The 23111-nt window shown below is 33.3% G+C and overlaps 1 protein-coding gene and 1 pseudogene across 1 annotated transcript in view; one reads left to right on the forward strand and one right to left on the reverse strand.

Annotated features, from left to right (window-relative positions):
* The window catches only part of PIK3C3 (phosphatidylinositol 3-kinase catalytic subunit type 3), a 195244-nt gene that overhangs the window by 76516 nt on the left and 95617 nt on the right, over positions 1 to 23111 (forward strand). Inside the window, exons 8-12 of the mRNA XM_058277607.2 lie at positions 407 to 511; positions 1147 to 1239; positions 9820 to 10005; positions 16379 to 16533; positions 17836 to 17926. Of these exons, the coding sequence (XP_058133590.1) occupies positions 407 to 511; positions 1147 to 1239; positions 9820 to 10005; positions 16379 to 16533; positions 17836 to 17926 (630 nt within the window). The remainder of the gene's footprint in view (positions 1 to 406; positions 512 to 1146; positions 1240 to 9819; positions 10006 to 16378; positions 16534 to 17835; positions 17927 to 23111) is intronic.
* LOC101412456 (STING ER exit protein pseudogene) overlaps positions 1128 to 23111 on the reverse strand; it is a 131846-nt pseudogene continuing 109862 nt past the window's right edge.

Genomic DNA, 23111 nt, shown 5'->3' on the forward strand with positions numbered 1-23111 from the left:
GGGAATGCTCTAATCTGGATTATTAGGGAAGACTTTAGAGTGAAGGAGATACTTGAATTAGAAAAGTGTATTGAATAGATGGGAAGTGAGAGATAGATGTTTTAAGAAGCTGGAATCCAGACCTGAGCATAGTAATGGCAGTAGTGAAGCATAGGGCATGCTTAAATGCTGAATGAGCTAGTTGACTGAGTTGAGGATTCTATAGAGGAGTACTAGAGACAGCCATTTTTGTATCAAAATGGAGATATATATATTTAAAAGATATATAGGGGAGTAAAGTAATAATAAAATGTTGTTTTATTAAATGGTTTTAAGTTTAACTTACTTTTTCTATTTCTAACTGGCAACTGAAATTTCTTTTTAGTGAAGTTTGCATTGTCAGTTAATATTTTAAAATAATTTATAGGAGAATTTAGTTGAGAGTAAACACCACAAGCTCGCCCGAAGTTTAAGAAGTGGACCTTCTGACCACGATCTCAAACCCAATGCTGCCACGAGAGATCAGCTAAATGTAAGAGAAATTAGAAAATATTAATATTTAAAATAATGGATACTTTGGTTGCAACAGATGTGATGCTATTCCATATAAAAGTGATTCAGGTGCAGTTTTTCCAGGTTAATGAATCCTAAGTAATTTCAACACTTACATTTCTGCAGTTTCATTATCATTTTGGGAACTTTTAGTAAATATTTTAGCACAGGAAATAGCTCCAGATACTTTCTTGATAAAGACTTAGAAACCAGCTATGTTACCTGGTGTGTACTCAAGCATTGTCATGTGCCTTGATTTGACAGGCCAGGAGTTCATCTATTTGTTTTTTCCCTCTGTGTGTGTGTGTGTGCGCACGCGTGTATGTGTAGGGGGGTAGCTTTTGTTTTTTCTGGTTTGTTTTGCTCTTGCTAGTCTTAAGTGAGTTCTGTAGTTATAAATTTTTATATCGATTGTGCCTTTTTCATTTTTTTCTTACCCCTTCTGCTTAATAGTATTTTTGGACTGATAAGGACAAGAAATTTAAGTCTTATTATCTTGCTTATGTAATAGTTCTATTATATAAATATTTAAATAAATAAAAAGTATTAATTGAAATGGAAATGTATAGGAAGTACATATTTGACAAATGTAGTTCTTTTTCTTCTTTGTTGTAGATTATTGTAAGTTATCCACCAACCAAGCAACTTACATATGAAGAACAAGATCTTGTTTGGAAGTTTAGATATTATCTTACAAATCAAGAGAAAGTGAGTTCCTAGAATATTTTTGTCAATCAATTTTATCTACAGACTTTTGCTTATGATCAAGACTGAGGTAAAAGTGACATGGAAATATAGTTAGTTACTGTAAAGGTAATAAAAGATACAGAGCAATATGTATGCTACTCTGTTCAAAAAAATTATGGAAGTATTCTCATAATAGTTTAACCACATCTCTACTGCCTTAAAAAAAAACTTGCTTTTTAGCATTAAAGATATATACTGTGAAAACAATTTATTATATTTTGCCATGAAAATTGAATTCTCTGAGCGTTTGTGTGTATATGTTTATTCTTAAAATAAGTAAGAAAAAGACCAACAATCCAGTAGAAAATGGGCAAGGATTATGAACAGAGAGTTCACTGAAAAGTAAACACACATTACTCAAAGATATGCTAAGATGTTAAACCTCAGTTATTAAGAAGTACTCACTAAAACTTTACTGTTCTTTTTCATTTATCAAATTGGCAAAAGTTCTACAGTTTGATAACATGCTTTGTGGTTAGGGTGTGTGGAAATAGCTACTCATTCATGATTGGGGGTTTGTAAATTTATGAGCACAAAGTGATTGAATATACTTTTGAAAATTTAGTTTGATACTTTGTAATATAGTTATTATTTCAACATGAAATTTAGTTTACTTTGATGCTTGATTTTTATAGTGTTTACAGCTGAAATCAGTACCTTCCAAAGCTATGTAGGTACGCATGAATGAAATGTACCCATGACTGTTCTTAAGTCAGCACAATCATTTATTGAGTCATCGGAGCTATGCACTGATGGCTGTTGAAAATTTTTAGGAAATTTCCATATTTCCTAATGTGAATTAGTGTTTTTCAAATTAATTGGAAGAGGATACATTTATATATTTTAACCAATAAATTTAAAATCCATTGAAACACTTCAATTGGAAGATTTTTAAACAATTCTTTGCAGGTTTCTTTTGTCCCAAGTGTATAGGTTTGCAATTTATGATTGATACACTTAGATCATTTTTAGCAAACACTTTCAAGCTTGAAATGCTTGAAAATGCTCTCATTTATTGTTAAATGTTCTCTTTACTTCAAAAGGACCAGTTAAATATTGTCTTATGTAGTATAAGATAAATTCACATTAGTAATAGAAATGTCAGGTCTTTCATTGTCTTATTTGCTTGCACTTACATTATTAGCAGTAGCTTCCTTCTGATTTCTTTCCAAGAATCTTTTTAGCCCTCTGTCCATTTGGTGGGACTTATTTAAATAAAAGCAGTTAATATCCTTAAACGTAATTGGACACTTGTTACCAGTGTATTGTAGTACGTGAAAAACAAACACATTGTCAGCCTCTGTTTTGTGAAACTCCCTAGTAAGATACTCTTGCAAATGATTAATGGCCTGCTGAAACACAGTTCAAGGGAGGGTTATGAATGTATATATAAAGATAATTAATAATCAAATTAGTCATTTGCTTTCCATAATGAAATTATGGAAAAGAGAGTTTCTGGAGAGAGAATTGTGTAAAGTAGTCAACACTACACTTGAGTTGAAGACTGGTCAGTCTTTCTCTTGCTACTAATTAGGTTTTTGACTCCAGGCAAATGACTTTAATATTAAACTTCCATTTCCTCATATTGAATATAAGTTGATTCAATGATGGTGGTCTTTAAGTCTCTTATATCTAAAAATAGTCTGTAAATTCTTAGATCATAGGGCCAAGGACTAATTCTTAAAGTAGAATAAAAATAACAAGCATTTATTGAACAACTACTATGTGCCAGTGGTCTTTTAAATCCCACAAGGTGGGTATTATTGACTCTTTTACAAATGATGAAATTTGAGCCTTAAAGAGGCTAAGGGACCTGTACAGAATCACAAAGCACAAATGCTGCCTTTTGATAGGCTCACATATACGACTTAGAAGAACAGGGTCGATGGGTCAGGGAAGGCATAGTAAAAAAGATTGTAGAGAAAATATTTGCAGAATCATGCCCCTGCCTCAGCAGAAATTCTGAAGAACACTGCGGGCAGAATAGGGGCATCAGGAAAAAGAATCTTACTGTCAGGAAGCTCTTAAAATTATATGACACGGAATGAATGAATGAGTGAAAAATAATGCTTTAAAATCTCATAATGAGATTTTTCTTTCACTGAACCAGTAATATTTCTTTTAGTTTCTAAATTCAAGTTAAAAAGCCAGTTCCATCTCATCTTAAGTCTAAAGCTTTCCTTTTTTTCTTCAAAAATCTTTAGATATTTTATTAACTTAAAAAATGGAAGAAAAAGAGCCACTTTGGAAACTGGTAACACTCAAACAGTGATGGATTCATAGTTTCTACACAGCTGAATAAGTTCAAATCAAATGCCTCGTAGACAAAAAAAATTGTATAGAAAACCTGTATACAGAAAGATTTAAAGAAATCCATCTGGAATATTACTTTTGCCTACCCTTTTGAGCTCTAAACAGGGCATGTGGACTCAAAGACATCACTGAAATACAGGAGAGTCAGCAGGAAACAAAATGAAGCCCTCTGCTAGGGCACAAAATGTAGTCAAGAAAGTTTCTTCCTGCTCTACTGGGCATAGAGAAATGGCCTGGTTATTTGAACTGATTGTCAATCAAGGTCCCCTTCATTTTAGCTTTCTTGGCTTCCAGTTCAACCAGCTCTTGCAGCCCCCTCTTGCTCATGCCTTTGCGTTCCAACTGTTTTTCAATCACTTTGGCATTCTGCGCATATGAGTCAGCAACTTCTTTAGCCTCAATCTCTTCCTCCTCTTCATCAATAGTAGACACAGTAACAGAGCTGAACTTGCCCGTGTCTTTAGTCCGTTTGGTCATCATCACCTTCTTAGGAGGCTCTTGTTTTTGAGTATATATATTTGTTTTCAGAAAACCCTGACCAAACTTGACAATTGCTCCATCCATGATAAAGGTCACAGGAGCATTCTTTGGCTGGGACTGGTAGAAGAGTGGCAGTCCACACTTCGCACATTTTTTCCTGTACTGTCGTTCAATGCCTTCAGGCCTCCGGAGATACACAGTCTCCTCGTCTTCTGTATTAGAAAACTTGTGGACGTGTTTGGCAGCATCAATCACACGGGCCTGATCCCGGGGCCTCATGGGCAATTTCTCTAACTGACAGTCAAGCACCAGGACTGTCTGGCCACACAAACAGTAGTAGACGTGGAGCGGCTTTTCACCATCATCATATTCCTCTTGGTCCCGGGTATCGGAGCAGACTACTGACTGCGACACTACTCTAGGCATAGTTCAGAAGAGCTCTTAAGCTGTTCTTCTTTATCTTTTATTGATGCCTTGGCAAATTCATTGTAGATAAGTCACATTTATTCACCTTTATATCCAAAATAAGAATGAGAAAGGAATTTTAACTTCACTATAACTGAACAAAGGAAATATTCAACAGAAACATAGATTTGAGATTTTGTGTTTTATAAAAAGATTGAGTTAGTATCATGATACAGTATTAAATGAAGAATAACTTTGGTCACAGAAACTGCATCTTGAATGTAGCATAATGTCTAAAACACATAGTAAGATATTAAACCTGTTAGAATACACAGGTTCAAGTAGCAAAGAACAGATTTACAGAGCCAAACTCCCTTAGATTGAAAGGCTTGCAAAAAAATTGTTTGTTTAAACAAGTATCACTTCCCACTGAAAGACAATTACTTCTGATATGTGCAAAAGAAATAAAATGCTCAAGTGATATAAAATGTGTGACAAGTTTCGTTTAACTGGTTGCTTTTACGTTTTAGAAATGTGGGTGATGAAACTTCAGTTCTCAGAACATATTATAGAATTTGTACAATCACTGGAGGAGAAAGAAAGATATTTTTAATGTTCGGGAAGCATGCTCGAATAAGCCAAATATATATTGGCCTTGAAGTGCCCAGAGGTGTTATTCACACAGCCACATTTGTACCCTTGTAATAATTTGAGTTTTATGGTAAACAAATACTCCTGTATCCCCACTCCCAAACTGGTTTATACAAAGAAACTCTTTCAGTGGCAGGTTCTTAGAAACTGATTTAGACATAAAACAACTTGGTTCTTATAAAATAAAACTTTTTTATTTTTTAATTAAATTTGTTTTTTCCACCTACTTTTTTCTAAATGACCTATCTTAAGTATTTTGGATGAAAACCCCCTAGTCTGGGATTGATGTCACACCTAAAAAATTCACAATAATCACTGTATTCACCCAAAGCAGTTACATTTATGCAGTATTTTTCAATTTGTGGACCCAGCAGATAGGTAGTGACTCATTTTTGTGGAACCCAAAATACTCATATTGTAGTTTTTCAAAACTAGCTTTTAACATGATAAGTAGCCTAAGAATATTAATTACAAATAACCATTATCCACATCAATGCGAAGAGTTAACAGTAGGGAAAACTGTGTGAAAGGGATGTGGGGAACTGTATTTTTGGCATGATTTTTATGTAAACCTGTAACTTTTCTAATAAGTTACTGAAAAATAATAACCACTATATTAATTCCCTGCCTTCCAGTTACACCTGGGGGGAAGTTAAAAGTAATAATGTCACGTATGGTGAAGGTTAATAGTGTTTCACTGAATGTTCTATTATGCTGCTTCTGAAGTGGATACTGTGACAGAGACATCAGGACAAGAATCATATTTGTGTTACCTGAAAAGAAGTTGGTGCGAACCATTGCAGAAATAAATTTAAAGCATTTGTTGTCAACTCATGGCCTTTGCACATACAAAGCTTTGGGACTTTGAGGTATGAGATATCTGTCATATAAATTAAAATCATTTTAGGGAAAGGATATTTACATGAAATGAAAATGGGGGAATGTAGACTAGTGACTGATTAAGGGTCACTATCTTGCTAAACATATAGGTAAAGAATATATTAGAAATGTGGATGAAGACTATATCAACATGCTATGAGAGAGGTTTCACAGAGGGAAAAATGGCCTTAAAGTTTGAGCAGTCTGATTTTTTTTTCATGAGGAAGAAAAGAATGACTAAAGGCAGACTATTAGATTCAGGGGACAGACAGGTTTGTATGAATATTATAAATAGAAAAAATGGGATCAGATTGTACTGAATTTTGAATTCTATGCTTGGAAGTTAGATTTCACTGGTAACAGGCAACCCCTAAAGAATCTGTCTCTGAAAGTAATGTTTTAAGGATGATGAAGCAGGATAAATTGTGGCAGAGCTGAGAATCAATAAAGAGACGTAATTAGGAGGCTCATGCACACATCTAGGGATCAAGTAAAGTCTGAACTGGAGAAGTGTTGCCAGGCAAGAGAAGGAAAGGAAAATGTACAAGTGGGCTGGCTTAAGACATCTCCCAAGAGTTACATCTGAGTGCCTGAAAAAGCAAATATGGCATTTGGGAGGAACAGGGTGGGAAGATAATCTCATTTTTTAGTGTTTTGAATTGAAAGTATTGGAAAAGGCATTCCAATAATGGAGTTGGGTAGGAGATAAAACTAAAAATATAGAAATGTATGTGATAAATACAGTATTTTAGCTCTGAAGTAATGGCAAGTTCCTAGGAATAGTAGATAGCAGTGGGGTTAAAATTAGAAGGGAGGTTAGCATCATATTTATTGTTTTTAATATAAAACATGGTAATGAGCATAGTAAGCCTCAACATCAGAAACAATAACAGCATCAGAGAAGACAATAAAAATAAACAGTTTCATGTGCTGATTATATACAAGGTGCTATATACTAGAGTTACCTTAAATTCACCACAACTTTATGAGATAGGCCCCTTAAAAGATAAACAATATGCTCACAGTAACTCAGCTAATAATTGATGGAGCTAGGAATTAGGATTTGAACCCAAACACCCTGGCTCTAAAGCCTGTATTCTCTCTTTCCTGCAAGATAAAATTGCATTTATTTCCTTTACCTTTACTTTACATGGATCATTAAAGCGTCTATAAAGGACCTATGGTTAATTACTGTAATTATTCTGTTTTAAAATTCATATACTTTCTTTCTCAGTTCTGCCTTGTTTCCTTTCTTCTTCCTCCTTGTTTACATTTGTAAATCTAGCATTAAAAACTTGTGAAAATCTTTGTACAGTGCCTTAAATTCCTTGGCAGCAGTGCACTTTATAAATCTTACTAATCTATAAATCTGAGAATCTGGGAGTTAGATTGTTTCTGTTACTGTATTGAGTACTTTGGCATGCTGTAAGATTTGCTTATAATAAGTTCATACAGCACATTTCTATTCGCACTACTGATGTGCTGTGAAATAGAAAGATTTCATTGTCTAAGAAGTATTGCTTTGTTTCCAAATTCAACCTAGAAATACATCTTAGAAGTGAAAAAAAAGGCCTGGAATGAGTTAATAGGACAATCTGTATTCTTACATGCACTGTATTAAATGGTTTGGAGGAGGTGCAGAGGAAATGGGTAGCTGTCTTTGGAAAGAGAGAAGAATACCCACAAAGGCATTTGACAAAAAAGCATCATTTAATTGATGGTGGTACAAGTTGAGCCCACAGCTTAAAACTGTTTGCCAAAAACTTTCTAGAAACGTTGCGTTTTTGACAATCTGGCTTAGAGAAGAAAGATGACACCAAGTTTTGGGTGAAGAGCACAGGAAAGCTTGTTGACAGGAAATAAAAAATCATGTTATAAAATAGATTAATTTGGCTGAGGGGTATAGAAGACATTGAGAGTTAGCTAATGAAATAGAGGTTTGGATTGTAGTGAGAAGTGCCAATGAACTGTCTTGAAGAACAAGCCAGGTTTTGTTAAATTTGTATTTTTTTATTTTTAAAAAACTAGATTGACCCTATCTTCTAATTGGAAACCATACTGTAAGGTATGACAGTCATTTTCAAATTTTGGAAGGTCTTTCCATGTGGTGGGAGGTTAAATGTACTCTCTCCAGAGAGTAAAACTGACCAGTGGAAAGAAGTGGCATGAAAATGTTTTTGTCTTTTGGTTCATTATAGTTAACAAAACAAAAATGATTTAACTGTCTATAAATATAATAGCTCCTTTGCAAATTAGTCACTGGACTTACATACGTAAATATTGGATTTTTAGGGGCAGGGATATGGTAGGGTAAATTTCTGCCCAAAGTGGGTATTAAATGTGCTAATATCACTTCTAATTTGAAGTTTTAAGAGCTTAGTGAAATGTTTAGAAGAGAAACTGGTTTTGAAGCACTTAGCTAAAAGGCTGTGCCAACCTCCAGATGTGTGTGATATGAGAATCAGGCTGAGTGTAAATATAATGCTAGGAAATAATTGGCAGGACTTGGGATGGACATATGAGATCAGTGTTGGGGGAATAATTGCTCCAGGGGACATAGATTTAGCTAATTAGGGGATGATGGTGCCTTAGTGAGGAGGAGGCAACATCGGTGAAAGAAGCCTGGGGTTGAAAGTCAACTGACCTTGATTCTAGGTCTAGCACATCTAATGAAATAGTAATATTTCATCATAATGAAATAGTAAGTCATTTAACTTCTCCTAGTTATATGCAATTTGAGCATTGGACTAGATAATCTCCATAATGCCTCTTTTCATAAACTAGTGAAATCAAGAATAAGCTAGGGGGAGGGCATGAAGGTGTAGTTCATATTATTAGTTTACTAATGAAAGGATATTGGTCGGCAGAACAGGAATTAAAATTTTTAAGTTATTTTTGTTCAAGAGGTAATGCACAGGTGATTTCATTGAAAAAACCAAAGGGAAAAGAGTTCTGGGTTTCATCAGTAATGGTTGCCAGTAAGGAAATCTGGCAGTGGGGGTTGCTGTTTCTGGATAAGAGGTGTGTGCTTTTCTTATAAGAGTATTTGTTACATATGTAACTGCGAGTGATATGCCCCAAGGCAGTTACTTAACTGCCATTCTTGTGAAAACGTCAGTATGCTGCCTATGTAAGGAAGCGAGGTTTCAGAAAGATGTTACAGACGGACAGCCAACTGAACTGTAGGCTATTTGCTGTTCTGTTTGTTCATTTTTTTTTTGTTTCTGTGGGTTTTTGTGTGATTGCCTATCTTTTTAAGCAGAACTTCTCTGTGTATTCAAATTTTAGTTTAAGCCCTCATTTGTGGGTATCTAGGAAAGCCAGTGATCACATGCTGGGGAGGTGATGGTGAGTGGCTTAGTAATGGTGATTTCTACCCTTGCTTGGCTTTTGATTCTTTCACTCATTGGTTGTAGTGTTGTGTGTCTTACTGTTGATGATTAGGTTTATCTTCAAGGCATCTCAGAGTTTAAGAGACATGCCTCAACTATATTTCCATGTCTTGAGTCCTGCAGGAGTTTTTGTTTTTGTGTTTTTTTTAAAGCAACAATGAAAAAAATCGAACATAGTATAAAAATTAATAGTGCTCTATACATGGTATGGTCTAGAAAATGTAAAGTTATAGAAACATCCTTGTTTTTTTCTGTCCTGCAGTGTTTCTCTGTTGTATGTATAACTTTGTTTAGAGTTTACACACAGAGTCTGTCTTTGAGGTAACTTTTTTCATTCAGGTCCAAGTGGAACTCTGCCATTGACTTCCTATACCCCAGTAAATAGGCTGTTTCTAATTTTAAAAATCTTTTCTAATTTCAGGCTTTGACAAAATTCTTGAAATGTGTTAATTGGGATTTACCTCAGGAGGCCAAACAAGCATTGGAGCTTCTGGGAAAATGGAAGCCAATGGATGTAGAAGATTCCTTGGAGTTGTTATCTTCCCATTACACCAATCAGACAGTGAGGAGTTATGCTGTTGCCCGGTTGCGACAGGCAGATGATGAGGTATATTATTATTTATTACTCTTCTGGTACATTTTATTTATTTATTTATTTATTTATTTATTTATTTATTTATTTATTTAAGATTTATTTTATTTGTTTCTCTCCCCTTCCCTCCCCCCAGTTGCGACAGGCAGATGATGAGGTATATTATTATTTATTACTCTTCTGGTACATTTTATTTATTTATTTATTTATTTATTTATTTATTTAAGATTTATTTTATTTGTTTCTCTCCCCTTCCCTCTCCCCAGTTGTCTTCTGGTACATTTTAAACTAGAGCCCAAGCATCAGGCTTTGTGTGTGTTTATGTGTGTGAGTAAGTAGAAGAGAGAGAGAGCTTTTTAGAAGTAATGAAGATATAGTAGCTATGTTTTTAGAAGTAAAATTAAAATATTCCTCCAAGGATTCCTCTGTGAAATGAAAATTTACTCCCTGATCTGTTACGTGATAGGACAGTCTCTCCCAGGACATTTACCTGTCAACTGAGCTTGTATTACTCTGTCTGGAAAAAAGGAATCCTAATGAAAAATGGTTTAATGCAGCACTAGCTAGGGAATAATTCACATTTTCTCTATCAGTCTGTATACAGCAAGCCACATTTAATTGTAGCTTTGAAAAACCCTTGGGACCTTTAAAGCATGGAGATGCATAGTCATTCTACTGTCCTTAAAACTTCTCCTTTAAACTTTTAGCTGCTGACAGTTATGTGTATACGTGGATTATCTGAACGTGGCTTGGAATCCTCTGAAAAGCAAAGACTGCTCACTTCATGCTGGCTTTTTGTTTACCTGTAAAGCCCGCAGGGAATGAAGAACACTTCTGTACTGACACCAAGCATTGCTAGATTTTTTATTTTGGTAATTCCTAATGAGGTAGACTTAATCCAGTGATTTTTACAATTCTTATTTCTGTAGGGTGAGTGTGTTCTCAAAAATAACCTAATATACTATGCTATCCAGTAGGGCATATGGGATATAAATTATTTGACTACTTTATTCTTCTCAAGCCTGGGATGGATATTTGTATGTATGTGAATGCTGATTCTATAGTGCAACTATTATCAAAGACCTTTTTTTGAAAATAGTGAGATCATTTTTGAATTAGTAGTGGTATGTGAGTTTTCAGTAGCAAAATTTTATATTTATGTGTATATGTTTAATTATGGTAAAATTTAAATGCTAAAGTTAATTAAAATTTTCACTTATGTACTAGTCATCCTTGGATATGAGTCCAGAATTTAACAAAGAAAAATGGGAAATCATCATTTTTGGTTATTTGACCTCAGTTACCTTATAAGCTAGGGTCTAAGTATTTGATTCTCCCTGGATTTATCAATGTTCATGCAGGTACTACTCCTAGACTATTTCAAAATTTTTTTATGAGGTAGAGGATACTGAGAAAAATATTATTTGCATTCAGAACTTAATATATGGTCCAACTATGGATTGGTAGTGTTTATTGAGGTTTTGTAATGAGTACAGTGAACGTAATTCAGTAATGAATTATATATACTGAGCTAAAGAAAAAGTCTTTTAATTTTGTTACTATTGTTACTGTTGATTCTTCACTTGTATTTTCTAATTATAGATGTGTTAATAAAACAAAATCTGATTTTTGTCTCTTCTCTGCCTCTATGTATCTATATGTTTTAGGGAGTACTATTATTCTGGCCTCAGCTTCTATCCAAAAAATGGTGATAATAATAACTGCTACATCACTTAATAAGTATGAAAAAAAATTATGTAGGTAAAGTTTTGGAAATAAACTATACACATATAAGGAGACTATTGATTTCTATTCTGTAAAATTGCATACTTTCATGTTGTGTTTTCATTCCTGCTTGGTTTAAGATTTCTCCTTACTCTTTATCTGCAAATTATACTATTTGTGGTTTTATAAACTTCAAAAATTTTTTTTGTTTCACCATGGATAACAGAGTCATATAATTATAGTATTGAAAGTTACATCAAAGGTCACTTTGTTTAAATACCCACATCTTGGAAAACTTGAATGAAAGATACCCTGTTTGTGTTTGGATAGTTAGTCCAGTCTCCTGAATGTGTCATACTCTCCAGCAGCTATGTCTGCATGTGTTCCTCCAGGGGCCTGGAGGAGTGGTCCTCTTCATCCTTCAAGCTGTAGTTCAGATGTCACCATATCTGGGAAAAGTCTCTTAGCCAACCCAGGAAATAATAGGCAATTTTGTCTGTTTCTTTTTGCTTTCACTGCATTTGATATATTCCTTTGCTGTAATACTCATCTTTTTTTCTGATTTGCTTTCCTTTTTAATTGTGAAAGAAATAATAAAATGTAGAAAGTAATCCCTTGACAACTGTACTCCTCCTGCCATTTCTTCACAGAAGGGTAGCAATTGTTAATATTTTCTTAAATATCTCTGTGTTTTGTGCAAATTACAAGCATATATGTGCATATAAATACATATAACTCACTTAAAAATTTAATGTAAATGGGAATATCCTGTATTATACACTTATGAAAAAGGATATTTCCCATTTTGAACACATAAATGTGGTGTCCATAAACTTTGGAAATATAGGCAAATGAATATCCATAATGATGTATAAAGAGAATATTATCAATATTTCTAGACCTGTAGATCTGCCTTATTTTGAAAAACAGCAACATAATATTTTACTGCAAGGTTAGTTCTTATTATTTATTTAACCAGTCTTTCCCCTTTTGATAGGTAATTAAGTTCTTTTCAGTATTTTGCTGAAACTGTATTTTAGTAAACAGACTTATGTTTGTATGTATGCAGGTGTTTTTTTATATATATATATTCATAATCTTGAATAAATAACTTGCATTGGAATTGTTGGGCCAAAAGGAATATGCTCCCCCCTTCTTTTTTAAGGAGGTACCAGAGATTGAATCCAGAACTTTGTACATGGGAAGCACGTGCTTAACCATTTGATCTACATCCACTCCCCAAGGAATATGCCTTTTACATTTTGCTGATAATTCCCTAAAAGTCCTTTATTTTCATGGTTTTGTCTTACAATAGCTTTGTAATAAGTTTAAGTATATGATTGGACAAATTCCTTCCTCTCTTTTTTTATACAGTTTTCTTTGTAATTTGTATACATTTATTCTGTCCATGATATTTAGAATAATTTTGTCATTTTCTTGACTCCCACCAGATTTCTAAGTGAAATTACAGTAAATTTACATATTAGGGAAAAACTGACACCTTTTTGATATTAAACCCTCTCTTTCATATTAAATCTTCTCTCCTAGGGACATAAATTTTTTATTAATTCAAATCTCAATTTTATAAAAATCTTGTACATTTTAAAAATTAATTTATTCCTTGACCTGACATTTTATATTGTTGTTACTATTATGAACTACCCTGCACCATTCATTCTCTTATTTCCATTTGTTAGTTGAATATTTGTTTTAATATTTGTTTTATTCTAATCACGTCAGTAATTTTTTTAAAAAAATTCATTCTAATAGATGGTAGGCGAGTTTTTGTATTTTTTGGGGTACAGCATCATGCCACCTGGAAAACATTATTATTATATCTTTTTCAGTATTTATATTACTTATATTTTCTTTCAATGCATTAGCCTAGCACCTGTAGAATAGTGTATAGTGGCAATGATAGTGGCCATTTTTGCCTCGATGCTCATTATAATGGGAATGCTTTAGTATTCCACTATTTAATGTGTGTTTCCTACTAGTTTCGGTCAAATACTCTTACTTATGTTTAGGAAGTGCCCTTCAATGTATGTGTGTGTGTTATGGTTCCTTTGTAGTATCAAACAATTGTTTGGCACCTATTCTTATCAGATGGTCTCCTACCTTTAGTTTACCTACTGAAGTATGCTGATAGATATCCTAATGCTATACCACCTATATTTTATAACATTTTTACTCAATCTTTTAACACTTTCCTGGATTCAGTTTCCTTATCTTCTTTTCAGAAATTCTTTAAAGCCATATTTATTACTTCTGTGTGGTTCAAAGGGAGGAAGAGATTCCCATCTTATTAGAACTCAGTAAGGAGGTGGCATATCAGATGGACTTGAAGTAAGAGTAGATTTTTCACAGGTGGACATGAGTTTGGAAAGGGCAATATGAACTAAGGTAAGGAGAGTGAAATCATAGGGAGAATAAGAAGCATTTGTGTTTGACAGGAATGTGGGGTATATGTAGCTACTCAGGAGATAAGAGAACCCATGCCTCTCTATATGCCTACATGGAGAGTTGCTTATAATAAGAAATGAAAAGTCAGTGGGTGATTTTTGACATCGGGACTTTATATTTATACTCAGAAGCATTAGAATTAACTTTTTCATTGCAAAAATTATAATCACTATCTAGATAAGATTTCATAGCTCTTGGGAAATTTTTACTGAATTGCCTGAGATGGAAACTTCATAGTTTTTCCTTCATTTTACTCTTATGCTTATGTCCTTCATGCCTGGAGGAATTTCATATTTTTCTAGATGTGACTATAAAATGAGAAAACATAAACTTTGTTCTACTACTGAAGTTCATTTTCATATAAATGAAAGGAAGTGCAGTTTGAATATAGAATACTAAATGACCAATAAATCAAATGATGATAAGTGACTTAAAAAGAGGAAAGTTAGTTGTCTTCTGAATTTCCCCTTCCTGGGGAATTTAATAACAGTGTAGCCTTTTTGATTTCATGTTGATTGTCTCTCTGTAGTTGGGAAAACACAACAGGTGATACAATCAGCAGCATTTCTAAAGCATACCCGGGTAAGGAAGCTAGCAGTGAGTCAGTAGTGGTACTTTATTTCTTAGAAAAAAGCAAGGAATCATGTCTATAGTAATTGGATGCTACAAATCTCAAAAATGGTAATAGAAAATCATGTTTTGGAAAGCTGTTTCTTTTTTTGCTCTAATTTAAACAATGATTTTTAGAAATGGAATACTATAGAGGTGTTTTGATATGGAGTCAATTGATTTCCCTGGCCACATTGACATGTTTTTTATAAGAACTAATAAGCTAGTGTATAAGTTAATGTTTTTACTTACATTTTTAAATGAAAAATTACATTTAATGGTAAAATTATGGGTATTACTCTCTGTCATTCTCCAAATGATAAAAAATTTGAATGTGTCAGTGTAAGGACTAAATTATGAAAAAAATCATATTGAATAAAGAAAAATAGGTTATTGAGCAGCAGTCTTCATGGTGTTTATGATATAGTAGAAAAAGTAAATAAGAATTACAAGTGATGTATTTGTTAGAAACAGAAAAGGATAGGATGGGTCATAAAATTTTTAAAGGGAATTTAACCTGTTCTTTGGGCTTAAAAAGGAAACTAAAGTCAAGTTGGTAGTTTCATATTTATCTCAGTATGAATTATTAAGGACTAAGTGAATGGCAGTTGGAATTAGAAGATGATGAGTGCATTTTTTAAAACTTGAATTTTGCACATTTCTTCAGTCTGTAATTATTTTTAAACGCAATATTGTTAGAATTTTCTTAATAGAACTTGGGAGGAACTAATAACTGCATTCATCGAGTAATACAGGACACATTTCCATCCTAAACATTAAAACTCAAGAGTCTTTTTATATTAAGGGAAAACTCAGAAAAGCAAAACTACTTTGTTGAAATATTTTTAGTTGTAATTTTCCCATGAATGTCAATAGTAATAGGGGGGATTTAGGCTGAGGAATTTTTCTTCAAACCTTCCTTGGTAGCTGACAGGAGAAATAAGCATTTCCCTTATTCAAGTGTGTGAAAATGAAAATATCTATTTTATAGGATCTTCCATTTGAGAAGTTACTTGAATTCTCTAAAGCCTGAGATTTCAGGGCAAAAACAGAAAGCAGAATTTTAAAAAACCCTAACCAAAAAAGATTATGAGACAAATTCTTTGAAAATTTAGAGTTTCTTATATAATCTTGAATATAAAACAAATTTATCTGATTTATTGCTGTAAAATGAGCTTTAATTTCTTAGTTTTACATGAACCATCGGGATACTTTTTTATCTTTTTTTGGCTTTGCTTTTGACTATTACTACTATAAGCAAGTCCACTTACTGATCACTGAACTCAGTAGCAGATACTATCTGTGGCTTTCTATAATATTAATATTAATTTAATTGTAATGACTCCTCTCTTAGTGCTTTTATACCCATTATTATTATTACTATTTTTTGCACCCATTATTTTTATTTACAGATGAAGATTCTGTGAAGCACTAAGAGTTTTAAGTAACCTAGTAACCTGCCAAAGAGAACATAGCTGATAAGTGGTAGATAAAAGTAAATTGCTAGTTTGATATTTAGGAATAAATTATGTCTATAATCACATTACATTTATTTTTAAAAATATTTGCTTATTTTTTGTTTGTTTTCCAGGATTTGTTGATGTACCTGTTACAGCTGGTCCAGGCTCTCAAATATGAAAATTTTGATGACATAAAGAATGGATTAGAACCCACCAAGAAGGATGGTCAGGGTTCGGTATCAGAGTGTGTGTCAAATTCTGGAATAAATTCTGCAGAAATTGATAGGTATGGATTTCTACCATATTTGAAATCTATTAGTTTTCTCCCTTTCCAAATTATCTTCTCTCCATCTTCCCCAAATGTATCAAACCCTAGTACTACTTATTAAGTATTACCATTAAATATGGCATGTGTACTCAGCATAAATATATTACAGAGTAGATCCTGACTCTGCCAATTACTAGCTGTGTAAACTTGTGTAAGTTATACATTGTCTTTGTGGCCCCAGTTTCTCATCTTAAAATGGGAATAGCAGTAGTTACTGACATTTAAGAATTATTTGAAGAAATTATGAGTGAATATGCATAAAGTATTTAGAGAAGTATTTGACACATAACTGCTCAGTAAGTGTTAGCTACTACTTTTATTACATGTTAAAATGAAAGAAAGGATATGTTAATGGAGTGGAATATTTAATGAAAAGTTGTATTTTATTTTTTGGCTAGGTTGTATCTCTTTCATAGCTATACTAAAAAAATAGCATATTACTTGAATTAAGTCTGCTACTACTAATAATAACAATTAGGAAGTCCCAGATCTATATCATGCATTGTGTCAGGTGTCCACATTTTATAACACCTTAAAACAGGGGTTCTTAACCTTTTTTGTTCCATGGACCCCTTTGCCAGTCAGGTGAACACCATGGACCCTTTAGTAAGTCCACAATATACTGTGTATTATTTAATAAGTACATCATACCTGTACCAACATGTCTCCACAAGAATAATGTTTTTTTGAATTTTAATTCAAGCTCATAGACCCCTGGTTAAAAATCCTTGCCTTAAAACATTCTACTTTAGGGGGGAGGGACTTAAAAAATTTACCTAAATTACCCAAAGTCTTAAGTCTTGCAAATGGTAGAGTTGACTCGAAAGCCTTTGCTGTTTCTACTTTGTCATTTTCATTTTCATAAATCTTAAAATTTGAGATGAAGAGCAATGGTTCGGTGAGCAGTCTGAGACTCAGCAATGCACAATGGTTTTGTGATGGTTGTAAGATCTGTTACTGACAAAAGCAATTCTAGAATTCAGAGTTTCTGATCAGTGCAGTCATTTTAATTATTACTTGAACTCAAGATTATTATTCTGAATTTTTCTTTATGATCATGTTCATGCTGTTTTTCTTTGACCATGGAGCTCTCTTTCCAGAGTACAGAGTAAAGTGTTCTACAGAGCACACTTTAGGAAGTAATGCTTTCAACAGACACAATTTGGGTGAATTGTGCTTAAAAAAAAAAAAAAAAAAGAGTACGATATACATAATCTTTTTACATATCCGTGTGATTGATATATCCTATTACTTTTTCAGCTCCCAAATTATAACCAGTCCTCTTCCTCCAGTGTCTTCCCCACCTCCTGTATCTAAAACAAAAGAAATTTTAGAGGGTGAAAATCTGGAGGTAAGTACAAAGATTTTCTAGCTTCCTATAGGAAAAATCTGGCCAGATAAACATTTCATGGTTTTCATCAAAACATAGATTTTGATTAATATACTAAATATTACAACTTTATTACATAACTTTTAAAATGAAGCATATTTATATCTTTCCCCTCAGCATAAAATGCCAGACAATCCTCAATTCAAGGCATTTACTAGTGCTGTGGGCATATAAATGGATTAATATGAAATGTGAAAATAAAATGGTCTTAAATATTTTATTAAGGCAACTCAGAATATTTATTGTTAATGTTTATGAACATTACTGTGATTGTCAGTGTTTGTGATTACATTTAGAAATGTATAACTTTGATACTGTAGTGGTAATACACTAAGCAGCTGTTTTTAACTAATGCAAAAAATGAAATTGGGTCTTTTCAGGTAATGTAGATCCATTCTTGAGGAAAAGCAGGCCTATAAGGCTAGTGTTACTCTGAAAAACATTAAGGTACATTTGGAAGTGCATTGCTAAATTTAGTCTTCTGAGTATTGTTAAGCTTGTCCTTGAAACTCCTAATCTGAGAGGAATCTTTCATACTCCTGATGTTGAAAACAAATAATGCATGCTTTTATGTTAGAAAGTTCTGTTAATTTCTAATGTGTCTGTATTGCTTTTAGTCAAATTATAAGAGGTAATCCTAAAGATGGAGTCTATTGTTTCAGCTGCTGTTTATCAGCTAAAGCATGGATACCTACTTCTTAATAGAATAGAAAATATTTCATTGAAAATTTGTTTTTTAAATCACCATATGATAGAATCCTTAGGTAAACTAAGTAATCACTCAGCTCTATTTTAATTATTTTATCCTTTCAAAGCTAAGACATTGATCCAGTGATTTAAGCAATCATTCATTCTTATATATTTTTTAGCTTTTATTATGTACCATGAACTGTTCTAGTTGCTGGGTATGATAAGCAGTAAACAAAACATTCAAAATCACATTTTAGTGTTGGGGTAAGTGAGAGTCAATAATATTTGTATATAGTAGAAGAAATAGTGACATGTACTTTCCATGGAGAAAAATAAATCAGAGAAGGATGACAGAGAGTGTTTGGGTGGAGTTTAATGAATTGCAATTTTGAAAAGATTGGTCAGGGAAAGTTTTCCTGTGTGTCTGTGGAACATTAAAGGCCAGTGTGCCTGCCTGAGGAATGAGCAAGAACAAGTTTGGAAGAAGAGTGGGTAAGAGAGGATGGGAGATCAGTCTTGTAGGGCCTAGTAGGCCATTAAATTAATGACTTGACTTGGTGTCCATTGAAATAATCCAGGTGAGACTTGGTGGCTTGAACCAGGATTATTATATTTGAGATGGTGCGAGTAATTAGATTTGGATATAATTGGACATACTACCTATCACTCAGAAAACTTTTAAGCTAAAAGTGAAAGTAGTTTTTTCTATTTCTCATATTTCTTTTGTGATTGATGACCCTGTCTGTTGTTATTCAATTAAGCCGTTTTACCTTTGCCCAGTTGAATTAGAGCTAGAGCTGAGTAGCAAGTTCCTTAAAGGTTTCAGATAAACGAAGTTATAACAGGAAACAATGCGAATCATTTTGAATGCTGTCTCCTTCCCACTCTTCCTGTCCCCAGTAGAGTAATAATTGTACAGACAGTCTTCACCTTTAAACTATCCCTAAATAATTAAATTTCTGGCCAACCAAGTGAATTTCCCCTTTCTTATCACTACTTGAGATATCAATATTCTTGCCTCTTCCTTGATCTCCAGCAGTATCTTTGTTTCCTTTCCAGTTTCTCTTGGAGTCTTAGGAGTCCTCTGTGCAGGTTTGGCCAAATATTAGACAAGAACTTAGAAACTCATTCCTGAATATGTTTTTTTAAAAAGTGTGTGTGTATTTTTATTGAATTTACATGGGCTCTTGAAAAGAAGGTATATTCTCCAATTATTGGGTTTACCATTGTACATGTCATTATAATAAGCTTTTTAATTGTATTGCTGAAATCTTCTGTATTCTCTATTTTTTTTTTCTGCTTGATCTTAAAGAAGTAGGCTAAAATTGTCAGTAGGCTAATATTGTCCCATATCACTGTGGAATTTCAGTTTCTCCTTTTATTTATGTTGGTGCTTGCTATAAATATTCCAAAGCTGCTTTTTAATTAGGAACATAAAAGTAAACTGAACCTTTTATCACTATTTAGTAATACATTCTATATCAAATAAAAAAAATTTTTTTGCCTTAATGTCTGTTTTGCTTCACCATAATAGAGCTTAGTTTTGTTCATTATTCACTGGTATGCTTTTTCAAACTTTTCCTTTCAATATTTCTGTGACCTTATATTTTAGACTTATCTCTTGAAGATATCATATAGCTATATTCTGTTTTTTCCTCTACTCTGCCTTTTAACTGGAATTTTTACCCCATTTATCTTTATTGTGATTATAACTATACTTGACTTTATTTCATGATCTTATGTGATGCTTTCTGTTCTTTCTTATATGTTTTTCTTTTCTCATTTTTTCTCCTTTTTGCCTGTCTTTGGCTGGATGACCCCTCCCTCCATTACTGTTTGGAGGTTATATGGGTTATATTGATTATTTTACTTAATATGCTAGATATTTTAACATGTGTCCTTAACTTCAAGTCTAGCATAATTAGTATTATTCTCCTCCAGAACATTACATACCACTTGCATGTAATTTTTATCTATTGATTTAGTTCTGTCTTGTTTTTTAATCCCCGAGATTAAGTATATTATTTTATGCAGTTAATAAATGTTTAGAGATATCTCCTGTGTCAGTATTCACCATTTCTTGTTATCTCTTACCTACATTAAGAGATTACTTTGTTTTTACCTAAAGCACATTCTATTCTTCTGATTGTTTTAAAATTTTAAAATATTCCTCATCTAAATTAAGTTTAAAATTTTGCAGTTCCTGTACTCTCTTTCACAAATCTTCTAAAAATTTGATTCTTCCCTTTTATGCCCTGTATTTTTTTTAAATTAAAAGGGGATAATGCCAAATGAAATACATATGTTTTCTATTTAGACATATAATTACTATATAAAAACAAGATTGTCCCCCTTAAAATGTATTGTCCTTGTTATATAGTCAAAACATTAATATTAGGTCTAGATTCTGCCTGTCAAACTCAGATCCATCTTTACATTATGGCTTTCTGATTGAGGAGTTTTCTTATTGGGTTTTTGTTGAACACTTAAAATAGTGACATAAGATTTTAGATGTAAAGTTGGAGATAAGATTTTTAGCACCTCTGAAATCACTGAGACGTCCACTTTGTGACAAAAAACTTTTAGTATTATTCTTGTTTGCTTTCTTGACTGCAGCCTTCATGTTTCATTGAAAATTCTAGTCTGTAGATCCTACCCTTTTCTCTGTTCTTTAATGCCATCTGATATTTGCTTTCTTTTGAATATACCTTTTATCCCATGGCTCATCGCTTCAGGTATTCTCTTTTTAGTACCTTCAGCTTTCTGGAAGATCTCAATCCTTGACAAACCTAATGAATTACCTAATATCCTCATTCAAGAAACTTAATATTGCTGAAGAAAAACACATAACCTCTCATGTTCATATCACTGTAAATTCATGATCATGAACCTGCGCTCAACACTGTCTTCCATCTTATAATTTTCTAGGTACGTTAATCTCCATGCTCTGCAGTGACTCTTTCATACCTATACATCTCTGGTCATATGACAATTCTCTCTCATAGGTAATGGAAATGTTCAAAGCCACTAAGTAAGAATGGTCTTTGTTTTTCAACACCAGAGTTATAGACATAAATCCCTCCCCATTCTTTCCTTTTGCTTTTTGTTTTTGTTTTTAACACAGAAGAAATATAACTCCTTTCAAAGATAGGTTCTTTTCCTTTATTGACAGAAATATGTTAGTATTAGGTTGGTGCAAAAGTAATTGCGGTTTTGCATTATTTAAGTTTCCTGTTGATTCTGCCATACATTCTTAAATAAATGGGGTTGTTATACATCATTTTAAAGTGCATTTCTCACTTTGTTTTTTTGCTAATGACTTATTACTTGCTGTTTATTTTAGACTATGGAAGTGATGTTAGACAAAAAGCAAATTTGAGGGATTTTCTTATTTGAGTTCAAAATGGGTCATAAAGCAGCAGAGACAACTTGCAACATCAACAGCGCATTTAGCCAGGACCTGCTAATGAACATACAGTGCAGTGGTGGTTCAAGAAGTTTTGCAAAGGAGACAAGAGCCTTGAAGATGAGGAGCGTAGTGGCCGGCCATCAGAAGTTGACAGCGACCTATTGAGAGCAATCATGGAAGTTGGTCCTCTTAAACTACGTGAGAAGTTGCCAAAGAACTCAACGTTGGCCATTCTACGGTCATTCGGCATTTGAAGCAAATTGGAAAGGTGAATGAGATCGATAAGTGGGTGCCTCCTGAGCTGACCGAAAATCAAAAAAAATCATCGTTTGAAGTGTCATCTTCTCTTATTCTACGCAAAAATAATGAACCACTTCTTGCTTGGATAGTGATGTGCGATGAAAAGTGAATTTTATACGACAGCCAGTGATGACCAGTGGTTGGACTGAGGAGAATCTCCAAAGTACTTCCCAAAGCCAGACTTGCACCAGAAAAATGTCATGATCACTGTTTGGTGGTCTGCTGCTGGTCTGATCCACTGCAGCTTTCAGAATCCCGGCAAAACCATTACATCTGAGAAGTATGCTTAGCAAGTTGATGAGATGCACTGAAAACTGCAGTGCCTGCAACTGGCATTGGTCAACAGAAAGGGTCCACTTCTCCACAACAACGCCCAACTGTACATCTCACAACCAACGCTTCAAAAGTTGAACAAATTTGGCTATGAAGTTTTGCCTCATCTGCCATATTTACCTGACCTCTCGCCAACCAACTACCACTTCTTCAAACATCTCACAACTTATTGCAGGGTGCAGACAATGCTTTCCAAGAGTTTGTCGAATCCTGAATGAAGCACAGATTTTTATGCTTCAGGAATAAACAAATTTATTTCTCATTGGCAAAAATGTATTGATGTAATTCTTCCTATTTTGATGAATAAAGGTGTGTTTGAGCCTTGTTATAATGATTTAAAATCCATAGTCCAAAACTGCAATTCCTTTTGCATCAACCTAAATATTTCTTATTTTAAAATTTCAAAACAAAAAA

The sequence above is a fragment of the Dasypus novemcinctus genome, chromosome 16 (assembly GCF_030445035.2).
Source record: "Dasypus novemcinctus isolate mDasNov1 chromosome 16, mDasNov1.1.hap2, whole genome shotgun sequence".
Lineage (NCBI taxonomy): Eukaryota > Metazoa > Chordata > Mammalia > Cingulata > Dasypodidae > Dasypus > Dasypus novemcinctus.